The following is a 12,095-nucleotide window of genomic DNA, read 5'->3' as shown; positions in this document are numbered from 1 at the left end:
CCAATGTTTTTTTTTTTTGTTTGTTTTTTTTTTTTTTACATAGTTGTATTTGGTAATTATATGCTTATTGTCCGGCTTTGTCACCATCACAAAGAGTATAAATGAGCGAAACACTCTCGCCTTGCTTTAAACGAGCCAGATAACGAACATCACAATTGTGACGATCATTGCAATCAGTGTGTATTGATTGTCTGTCCAAAACCTGAGTATTCTGGTTTGAATTTACTCCCACTACAAATCCATGAAGTGGCTTATTGAAGAAAAGAGAAATCCTGTCAGTAATAAAAAATAAAAATATTTGATCTCATTCATGAGGTCACTAAGAAACCGGTAGGAACCTTTTCCCAAAACCATCCACGACAAACCCTAGAGTGTCCTCCAGAATTTGCTGATGTGTGTCATGGGCGTCCTTGTGGATCATCAGGAGCACTGAGATGATGGATAACGTCGATTCCGCAGACAAAAGAGACACACATTCGTCTGGGACGATGTGCAGCATACAAGTGCTAGCAACACATCCAGAGGTTTTTATTAAAAGTTTGCATATTCTGAAATCGAATCGACCGCTTGTGGCGAATCAGAATTCAAAATACAACAAATTAAAAGAACAACAACAATGAAATAACCTGAAACATTGGACTCCTTCTGGAAAGCAATGGTTTGTAAATATAAGACACCAGTGTGTATGACGCAATTGGAATAGTCACCTGATATATACAGTAATTCACGTTATCTCATTAGTGTCAACGCTATTTGCTGTTTCTTTCCTCTTTGTTCAGGACGTCAGTGGAGCAAATGGAAATGAGATGGTGATGGCGCCCGCTTACTCTGACTTCTCTCCGTCCCATTTAGATCGGTGTTCACTGGCCTGAATAATGAACACAGCAATAAGACATTGATTTCCTCAGGGTCTAATTGTCTTGAAAAATGAAGTTGCGTGATCCTAACGGTAAAAATGTGATATTTGGGTGCTCATCGACCCGTTACTCAATTTTTTTTTAACCTCTCTTGATGATGATGATTATGATTATAGTTATAATGATGGTAGGCTTAGCGTTAGCGTGACGACCTACCGAACGCATATACAGTAAACAAGCTCGTTCTCTCTCCTCCGTTCGAAAGGCCAGACGGCGACTGTACGCGCATGGCAATGAGGAAGTTAATAAGGTGCTTCTCACCTCCTCAATCAATGGCGAAAAGGTTTTTGCATCCACACATTACGAATTTTAAAAACGAATAAACGCTTTTTGATTATTTCAATTCATTTATTAAATCATTATGCCTGCATTGCTGTGACTGTTTTCTTCGTCCATGTGTTGTACTTTCACTACATCTGTTGACACCAACCTGACCATAAGATCATCCCTATGTTTTTCCTCCATTCTTCTGGGAAGATGTTTCGTGGAATGGTGAGGTTTATAGAGATTTGTTCAGCCGCAAGGGTGTTAGTAAAATCAGGTGAGGTGAGGTGAGGAGGCCTGGGTGCAGTTGGCATTTCATCCCAAAGGTGTTCAATAGGGTTGAGATCAGAACTCTCTAGCAGGAGATCTTCCACTCCAAACCATATCTTTATAGAGCTGGCTTTGTGCACAGGGGCATTGTCATGCTGAAACAGGTTTGGGTCTCCTAGGTCAAGTGAAGAGAACATTTCATGCTCCCACACCCAAAGACGTTCTATACAATTGTGTGCCTCTGATTTTGGATGAAAAAGTCAGGTGTCTCAATGCTAATACGTTTAAGTTTGTTAGCATGTACAAGCTGCTGTGGGATAAGTGTAATCAAAGACTTTGGGACATGCTGTTCCTGGAATAATAATCCATTGAAGGTTGGGTACAAATTTGACCTACTAGAACAGGAATCAAGTCAAGTCAAGTCAAGTCAAGTTTATTTGTATAGCGCTTTTCACAACAGACATTGTCTCAAAGCAGCTTTACAGAAAACAACAGTGAAGGTGAATGGTGTGCGTTTGTCCCTGATGAGCAAGCCGTGGCGACAGTGGCAAGGAAAAACTCCCTTAGATGATATGAGGAAGAAACCTTGAGAGGAACCAGACTCAAAGGGGAACCCATCCTCATATGGGTGTCAAGGATATATGAACCCATTAAAGGGCAGAGCCACTCGACAGATATTGGTGATCATTGGCTAATGACTAAATTTAGTATAATATCGTACTTAAACTTTTTGTAAAAAAGCTTTGCTAAACGGGCCACTTTTCAAAGTTCGGAATATCCATAATTCTTACCTCCACATCAACTAGCCGCTAGTCTACCACTCTGTCCTGTTATGCTAAATGATGACTAAGCAGCATTTTTGTGGTAGTGAAGTGGTGGCTCAGTTGGTAAGATGCTGGTCAACTGCTTATTTATATAAATAAGTGTCTTGAATAAGAGGATTTGACAAATGCCATAAATGTTTGTACAGTATAAAATGTTCAGAAAGTCACTATTTTATTACATAATAGTGTAGCATTTTGCCAGGATTCCATGGTATGTTCATGTCAGAACTGTTTTCAGCTGTGCTTTAAAGAGATCCAGCTGACTCAACATAAATGAAAGAGGCCCACCAGTGTGAGGTTCTGTCATGCGATAAAATATGGGGTAAGTGTATGACTTAAGACGAGAGGAAAGACTTGTTGCTGGGTGCTGATGAGACCGCCGTGAGTCTCTGTCTTTTTAAACCTCCGCTTTAACGTCTGTGACCTGTAATAAATGAGAATCTCTTCAGAAATGCCAGCTGTGAGAGGAAGACAATAGAGCAAGAAAAAAAAAAGACTAGCTGAACCAGTGAGTTACTGTAAGCGTAAATGAACCTGGAGATATAGCATACCGAGGTCTGAGAAATGTTGCAAATTGTCCCACGTGATGTCGGCGTCCCGGCCGAGTGTGCCCGTGTGTAAATGATGTGAAGCCATTACCTTGCAGGAATACTGCCCATTTTCTCTCATTTAAAGGGACATAAAATATCCTGCAGAAAGGAGAAGGTAATGGTGCATGTCCTTGCTAACCGCAGAAGGAATTCGGTTGGACCTTCACGTCCAGGGCTTTATGCTTTATTGTGCTGGCTGAAGCACAAAACTGGCAATTCATCACAGAGCCGGCTCGTAACCCTCATCACAAGACACAAACAGAATACGGACAGTATTTAGGGATAGTGTAACCCTTTTTTAATCTAAATTCTATGAAACATGACAATAAAATTTGCATTTTTAGCTAAACTTTAGTATACCTATTTAAAATGATGTCTAAATTGGTACAATAAACCTGTTGCTCATTAACGCTTTCAAGAACTAGCAGGCTTCCTACGTGACACAACCAATGTTAGGTCCAAAAGGTGACACTTCTGGTGGACTTTGGTCCAAGATCTGAAATAAAGAAATTGGAACTAAAGAATTCAGCGTTGAAATATCAACACAGAAGTAGAAAGAACACAAAAATGACAAAAAGAACCACTATTACTTTGGTTTTTACCAAACCAAGCAAACTTCTGATCCAACACAAAATTTGCAAAAGCCAGACAAAAAACGAAAGCGAATATTTTTACAAAATGAGGGAATTTTAGGACAAATGTTGAATGCGGAACATGGCAGGCTTTTGCATCTTATTAAACTTGTGAAAAACAAGCTTTTTTTTTTGCTACACTGCTTGGCTGGGAGTTCAAAAATGGTTTCTAAAATATTCCGTTCCAAATAATTCATGACGATGTGTCTTGCAGTGTGGAGAACACATTTACAACCAGAATACTTCCAAAAGCAGACAACTTTGCTTACTTGGCTAAGACCACAGCTGTCTCAAGAGACCTCAAAAATGGATCTGAGTGAGGTCACGAACTGCATTAATATATTGCTGCTTATGTTCCAGACTTTGAACAAAAAGTAACACTGAAAGCATGGTAGAATTCTATTAGTTCTTGAAACTAATGAAAACTAATGAGTGATGTCTGCAACCACAAGAGAGCAACTATATTTATTTGTGACAAACCTGGAACAACATCTGCATACAGAAAATGGAGTGCCCTTGAACATAAGTAAAAACTCCCAGGGTTTGAGATGTACCTTTTGTTTCAGCTACTAGTCCTGCCTTCAGAGTAAATCCTGTAGCAGCGATCATTTCAGGAATATGTATTCCTCCTATCTATTTCCTAGACGAGGTTGCTCTTGTTAAGGACAAGCGGTCAATCATCGGGACAGTTGACTACAAAAAAGGCATTTGTTGATGGTTTGATTTAAAAGCCTTGTGTTTTGTCCTTTGAGAATTTAAATCATGAGTCAATAAAATCAACCAAATGGAATTATAGGCATTCCCCCACGTTTTAGCTCAAGCACAATACTGAGATCATCACATGATGGCTTTTTTGAGTCTTCTGTTTGAGTGTGAGTTGCGCTAAAGCTTTGGGCAGCTTTGTTGAGAACATCTGGTTTGCTCTAGGAAATAATTAGATTCCATGTGTAGGTAAGATGTCCAGGCAAGCTGCCAGGCCTGAAAGTCGTTCACCACCTGCATCTTCGATGGAACAAGAGAATGTTGAGAAACCTCTGAGAATTTTTTATAAAATGTCACTCTTAATAGAGATGTTAAATTGGGAAACAATATTTGAGTGACATCGCCATGCAAGAAATGCAAGCAAAAATAGTTTAGATTTTCTAGGATTCTTACATTTTGAAATTTGAGAATCCTGGCACCGGTTCAGGTCGGGTTATGGATGCGGGCAAAATTATTTTGCTTTTATTTTACGAAAAGTAACAGAGGTCACGTCTGCTTCCCTGGCCAAAAAATAAATGGTTACAAAGGCTACACTGTACAAGAATCTAAAAAATAAATGGTTTTATTATCTTCCAGTTTATACCTGCTTTGCTCCTAAAGAGGGCAAAAAGGGGAAAAAAAAATTTGTCCTCAGAGTAAAACACTTAGGTTTGAGGTTTTAACATCAATCCTACAGCAATGCATACAGTTAAAAAGAAAAAGTTAATTATCTGACGTGTAGCCGCTACCTGAGGACTCGGGGTTTTACACTCTCTCATCGTGGACATTTTTTATTTTTTATATTTTTTGAGACATTGGGTTTTATGTAAATGATCTTGCTTGCTGCTGAGGTAAGCAGCTGTCTCATTTTCATAATTTCTTGGCAGTTGTGTCACTGTTGCTGCTGTGTGTGTATGGATACCATAACAAATGGATCCCATGTGAAAAAACAGTGTCTCAATGTTTTTATATCAATCAGAATAATATATCAGTAAATTTTTTTTATTTATTTTATTAAGTATTTATTAATTTGTTATTATATTTAAGCTCGGAGTATTACTGTACTGTACCAATACTTTCACTGTTTTAACCAGACAGTGGCATGGCAATGCAAAATGGTATCCCATATAATCCAGATCATCCCTTTTCACACAATACACACTTTTGCACACAAAAGTAAAAGTTTCCTGTTTATCAGAACTTGAGAAAAATTCCTTGTCATACTCAAATCCAGCAAAGCCTTGAGTGAGTGACTGACCTTGCCACCAGTTATCCACCATTAGTACAAGCCATATTGGTGGAGGATAAAGGAACAGTTATCACAGCCTCCTCTCAGCTCCGTAAATTTTCGCACAATAGAAGCAGCAATGCTCCTTGCAGCGGCAGACTCGTTCCTGGAAGAAGAGGAGGGTACTGCATAGTTGCATGTGTTCAGGAGCCAGCAGTGAATCTCACCTCTCTATTGACAGAACATCTCGACCACGCCCACAGCGACCATCCTCTGATCCCGATGTCAAGGCGGGTTGCCAGGTTGATGAGCGACTCAAAAGTGCTGAGGATATCTCAAGGAGTTAATTTGTAATGTAGGTTAATGAATCTGGAAGCATAACTTGAGTGAGCTCAACTGGATAGCATTCTCAGCCACACTCCAGCCGCCTTGTCAAAGGGTAAGTAATTTTTTTTTGCGGATTCAGTGCTGAAGGGCACTGAATCCGAGGGCGAGGGAACACCCGAGGGCGATCTAGTTGAAAAAGCAAACAACCTGCACTTCCTGGACAGCAGTTGCCCATTCCAGAGATTTCCTAGAGAGAAGAGTGATAATGTAGGTGATTTGTCAGTGGTTGGTGGGAAACGAGGAGGGTTGTAATTCGAATGTTAGTGAGCATTGGGTTAGGAAACCTCTGGCAAAGCAATGGGCTGGGTGGCAGGCACAGCTCTAATCTAGCTCTCAGGACGCTGGAACCGGAAAAAAAGTGGGAAGTGGAGCTGGAGATGGGATAGGATCTGAAGTTGTTGTTTGAACCAAGTCAGGAACTCTGAGCTCTGGCCTGTACACTGGACGTGCTGAGCCAGCACAGATTCATGGTGTTGCAACCGCTGTTGTTGTCGTGCTAAGGCAGAAAGAAGACATTGAAAGGCTTGACTCTCCACTAGAAAGAAATAAAACCAGAGCAACAGGAGGGAAATTATGATGGCTTAAAGAGTCCAATAGGAAAACGGAAACGAGGTGAGAAAGAAGCCCCAGTGGTGAAAAAATGTAGAACCAAAAGACACCCAAGACTTCAATTTTATAGAGATAAAATAAGAGTTCAGAATTAATTAGCACCACCAAAATGCCAATACTGGGCCCTTAAACAAGGCCTTAACCCGTATTTGGTTAGCTGTTAAACTGAGATACCTGGATACAAGGGTATCTGCCAACTGACATTAGAAGATCCTACAAGCCATTACACCATAAACTGCAACTTTAAAAAGCTGTCCCTGGGTCCCCTTAAGACAGACAAGCTGTCCCTGTAAAAAAGACACACACATGCATTTCTGAGGACTTGTGTGTCATCGATTTGACAATTTGATCGCTCTCTTACACCCATACACACACACACACACACACACACAAAACACTGCACAAACAGATACACTAAAAAAGTCACCCTTTCACACACATTTGACAATCTCCTAAATGTTTCCAAAATCCCTATAATATCCAGGGTCCCCATTACGCAGGCAAGTTGTCCCTATAAACACACACATACATATTTCTGGGGACTTGTGAGGACTTGGGTGTCTCTAAAACACACACACACACACACACACACACACACACACACACACACATTGTTAATCTATCCATATGAGGACCTTTCACTGTGATAATTATCAATTTAGTGAATTAAACAGAAAGCTAAAGCTATAAACACACACACACAGACACACACACACACACACACACTGACTTTATGAGGACTTTTTACATAACAAGTTTGTGCTATTATCCTTATGAGGATTGACATCATTATTAATGCAGCTTAATAATGCTAAGATACACACCAAAAACACACACACAAAAAAAAAGTGACACATTAAAAAGATGGACATCTTTATAATTTTATTTATTTTTTTTTTTTACAAATAAAGTGTATTCAGGTGCCTAAAAAAGGCTCCATATGAACACCTCGCACAGACATTGCGGTGCAGTATTCAAATAGATTCCCTATAAAACAAAAGCCACACCACCCGGAATAGGTCACATGATGTTCTATGGAACAAAGACACAAAGATAAGATCTGATTCTATGGAAGTATGCAAAAAGCTGAGAGTAATAAACAATGAGCAGTGTGAATAACAAGGCTTCTTCTTTTTCACATTCACAGTAATAATATTTCCTGTTTACTGGAACCTGTGTTTGACAGTGATGAAGAAAGGATGGGAGGGATTAATAGAGGCAAATCTATAATTCAAGTTTTGTTCAGATCACACACATGAGGTATGAAATCTTATTTCAGATGCAAATCATTGGCATTAACTTACATGTCATGGGGCAGCACAAATGAAGTAGAGGAGAAACATCACATCACAGGTAGGAAGATCTTGCATTTTTCCACAGAAATGCATGAGTATTTTGTCTGTGCAATGATATTTTGAATACATACAAGAAAAGGTACTAAAATATTTGTAATGCTCCTTACAGATATGGCTCATTTCATTTCACTCAACCTGCTCTTTTCAGGTCAGTGTACACAAAATGACTTAGTTTGTGTTTGTTCATAAGTGATTTAGAACCATCTGATCATTAAGGCTTGCAGATGGACACTACATGGACAAAAGTACAGGGACAACCTGACTTTCTTAGTTTCTGTTGGAAGCATACAATTGTATAGTAGGTCTTTGGATGTGGTAGAGTGAAGGTTTCCCTGTGCATATTGCCAGCTCCATGAAGATCTGCTTTACACATGGGTTGAAGTGGAAGTTCGTCTGACTGATGAGCTTTTTGGGCACAACACACAAAGATTTTAATGCCGAAACAAAATACAGTACAGGTTAGGGTCTAATATGGTGGTGCGGGGACATGGCGGCTCCTATGTGGGCAAATTTTTTTTTAAGAGTGCAATTGCAACTATAGTCCAGGCAGTACCTCCTGCCATTACAACCGTAAAAACCTGAATGGCTCTAGGTTTAAATAACAGGTTGATTCAGCTATCCGGGGCACTGCAAGTGATGCAATAGCCTCTGCTATTCTGAATAATCCGTCTCACCCCCCAGAGTCTGTTCAAGGCAGTAGGTTCAGAAGCATCAGGACCCGCACTACAAGGTTCTGAAACAGCTTTTGCTCGGCTGCAACGGCTTGCTCATCAGGGACAAACGCACACCATTCACCTTCACTGTTGTTTTCTGTAAAGCTGCTTTGAGACAATGTCTGTTGTGAAAAGCGCTATACAAATAAACTTGACTTGACTTGACTTGACTTTTGCTCTCAAACTGCCAGAGCCCCAAACATAGACATTAACACACACTCACACTCAACCACTTTACTGTGCACCGGAAATACACACTGGACATTGTGGCACATTTAGACTGAGGGACTTAAATTGTTTACTGTGTACTACAGTCATCCCCTTATTCTGTTAAAATATGCACACTGGATATTGCACACACTTGCACATGGTCACCTCTGACTGTGGACTGTGGCATTTTATACATACGTTACTTAGATTTCAACCTCATTTATCGCATCTAGCTCGTACCCCACATCTTAACTCCGCTATGTCTAGTGATTACTCTTACTGTTCACTGTTTATGCACCTTGGTCCGTACTAACAACATTTGTTCTTTTTTATACTGCGTATATGGAACAATGAAAATGAACCTTGATTTGAGTCATCAATATAACACTTCCTGGTTCCTGGTCTGCGACGCACCAACAACCACGCCATGGTCCAAGTCACGGAAATCTCATGCGTTTCCTCTTTTTTTAATTAGAAATGAACATTAATTTATGATTTACATCTACATTATTCTATACATTATACATTGTAGGTGTTCTGATGAAGTAACCTGTAAGTGTTTATATGATATAAAAAGCCATAGTAAACAAAAACTACTCTTTACTATAAGTACATGTTAAACACACATACAAATTCTAAAACTTGGGTACCCCCATAAGGAAAAATTAACAAACCTGCATTTAATGGGAGCATTTCCAATAAACATTACGAATACAATGATTTTCTAAACAGTACTGTTTTATTTTCTTTGTATGGCTATTTACAATAATATGGAACTAAATATTTGTCATTTACATTGTTGACATATTTAATATCTGCTTATCACTACATAATAATGTTTTTTTTTGGTTTGCACACTAGTGTGTCGCACAGGGGCATATATTTTACACGTCTATCGGTTTGTGAATGAAAATAAAACCTGGATCGAAGCTCGGACCTACTGTAGAGAGAAATACACCGATCTGGCCACCATTAGCAACATGACTGAGCTAAACAAGCTAAGTGACATCCTGAAGAACAAAACTGCCGAACAAGCTTGGATTGGACTACGGAGGAAAGACACCTGGATATGGCGGTGGTCATTGGCAAATGAAGCCTTATATGGCAATTACACCAAATGGTCTGACCCTCAACCAGACAACTGGGTGGGAATGGAGTTCTGTGTTCAAATGCTTGGATATAATGGCTTGTGGAATGATTGCAACTGTAACAGCTTACACCCTTTTGTGTGTTATGCAGGTAAATACCGCTAAAAATAAGAGAGACCACATATTAATCTATTTTTTTAACTGAGTTACTATATGGCCTGCTTTTGGTTTGCACCACTTTTGAATGTACTGCTTTAAATCCAGAACTGCATTAAAAACAGGCCTGATTCTGTAATGGAAATCACTGCATGGGCTCAATAACACCTTTTGAAAACAGTTTGTCATGTCATGCATAAATGCAGTTTAAATTTCTATCATGAAAAGGAGTGGGTATGCGTGAACATGATCCGGATTGCGCGTTCAGATGAATTGAAATGTTAATTACTTTTAGAGCTTGCACATTTGGAGAGACTCCTTCAATGCTAAATGGTATAGACAGGTTTTAGAGCAACACATGCTTCCACCCTTCAAATCTCTATTTTTTTCAAGGAATTAAAATCTCATGACTTCGTAGTAGAAGAGTCCAGGTGCTGAATTGGACTTTTCACCATTTAAACATTCGGCGCTTCATGAATTGAAAAATACAACAAAGGAAACACAGAACTGTTAAGCAGCTAGAATGCTCTATCAGACACATATGGGAGAACATATGGGAGTCCCAACGTTTTTGTAGTCAGGGTTGTAAATACATGCTGGGAAGAAAAAAAAAAATGATATACAATATACTTACTAATAATATATATATTTGCCATTCAGACAAATCTGATACATTCCTGAAAGCAGTGTCAGCCATAAATTGTAAAAAATTATACATTCATCAATTTATTTTCTTTCAGAAAAGAACACAAACACTAATACATACATATTTGTTAATGTGACAATGACCTGGTATGATGCCCGGACCTACTGCAGAAAGAAATACACCGACCTGGTCAGTGTGAGGAACCAAACTGAGTATATAGAGGTCTGGGATGTTGCACAGTCCTCTTATTCTGTTTGGATCGGTCTGTACAATGACTCCTGGACGTGGTCAGATCAGAGTAAATCCTTATTCACATACTGGAACCAGACGTATGTCAGAGGAGATTTTAACTGTGGAGTAGTGAATGTGTCGAAGCCGCACAAGTGGAATACCGGCAACTGCACAGAAAAACTCCCATTCATTTGCCATGAAAGTAAGAAAAATAATTATCTTGCAGCAAAATGCAATTTTTTAAAAATTAATTATTCATACTGTTTTAGATTATAATATACTGTTTAGAATACACTTAGTTTTATCAACACAATAGAAAATGGACCTTGCGATAAAACATATGTTCAGATTGAATTCAGAATTTAGATCTGGATTTTGTTACTACTGAATATTTGATTTACACAGACACGCTGATCCTGATTAATGAGAATCTGAGCTGGTGGGAAGCTCTGAACTACTGCAGGAACCATCATCATGACCTGGTCTCAGTTCGCAGTGAAGAGATGCAGCTCTGGGTGAAGGACGTGGCACAAAAAGCCTCCAGTGAACACGTGTGGCTCGGTCTGCGTCACGACTGTGCCCAGCGTATCTGGTTCTGGGTTTACGGATCGATGATCTGCTATCAGAACTGGGCTCCGGGGTACGGGACCTGGAATGAAGACTGCAGCTGGGAGAGAAGAAGTGGAGCAGTTGAGGCTGGAGGAACGCAGCAGTGGATCGATCTGCCCGAGAGCTACAAACTCAACTTCATCTGCTCTTTGAAAGACGGTGAGTCTCAGAGTTTATTATTGCATTATTTTTCTAAAGCCGCTTCTCTATTATAATTCTATATATTTTATTCTCTCATTTGCCATGAAGATCTGTTTAATTAAACAAAGACTGGACACATGAAGACAAGTTGTGATCCATCATCTGTATCCAGCATCAGCAGATCTACAGCAGTCTCTCATTTATCATTTTCAATACATGCTGTTCATCCAGACAATTTCATTATATGTTTATTATAATATCCAGTAAATTCTATAAACTTAATGCAACACGAACTTGTAATTTTTTTAAGTTATAATTGTTATACTTTATTTTTTCATAATTACAGGGTTTTGTGGGCAGTTAAGGTGACATTTATATTCTTGATTTTTGACACTTGTTTGGAATGCAATTTTTTTTTTTTCCTCGTGGACTAATGGGTTTTTAAAGAAACGAGGACTAAAATAGAATTGTTACTAAACACCAC

The 12,095-nt window shown here is 39.1% G+C and overlaps 1 protein-coding gene across 1 annotated transcript; it reads left to right on the top strand.

The window, feature by feature from the left end:
* Positions 1 to 7,928: 7,928 nt before the first annotated feature.
* Positions 7,929 to 11,892, top strand: LOC310715550 (macrophage mannose receptor 1-like; the record flags this gene model as incomplete). The annotated part of the gene is made up of 5 exons (XM_083522058.1): positions 7,929 to 7,965; positions 9,602 to 9,979; positions 10,725 to 11,063; positions 11,267 to 11,629; positions 11,720 to 11,892. 5 exons carry the CDS (start codon positions 7,929 to 7,931, stop codon positions 11,731 to 11,733), a joined length of 1,131 nt encoding a protein of 376 aa, XP_083378184.1. The 3' UTR covers positions 11,734 to 11,892.
* Positions 11,893 to 12,095: the final 203 nt, after the last annotated feature.

The sequence above is a fragment of the Silurus aristotelis genome (assembly GCF_946808225.1).
Source record: "Silurus aristotelis genome assembly, chromosome: 20".
In the NCBI taxonomy this organism is placed as follows: Eukaryota; Metazoa; Chordata; class Actinopteri; order Siluriformes; family Siluridae; genus Silurus; species Silurus aristotelis.
Note: the sequence above shows the minus strand (reverse complement) of the source record. Positions and strands in the feature narration are given on the sequence as shown.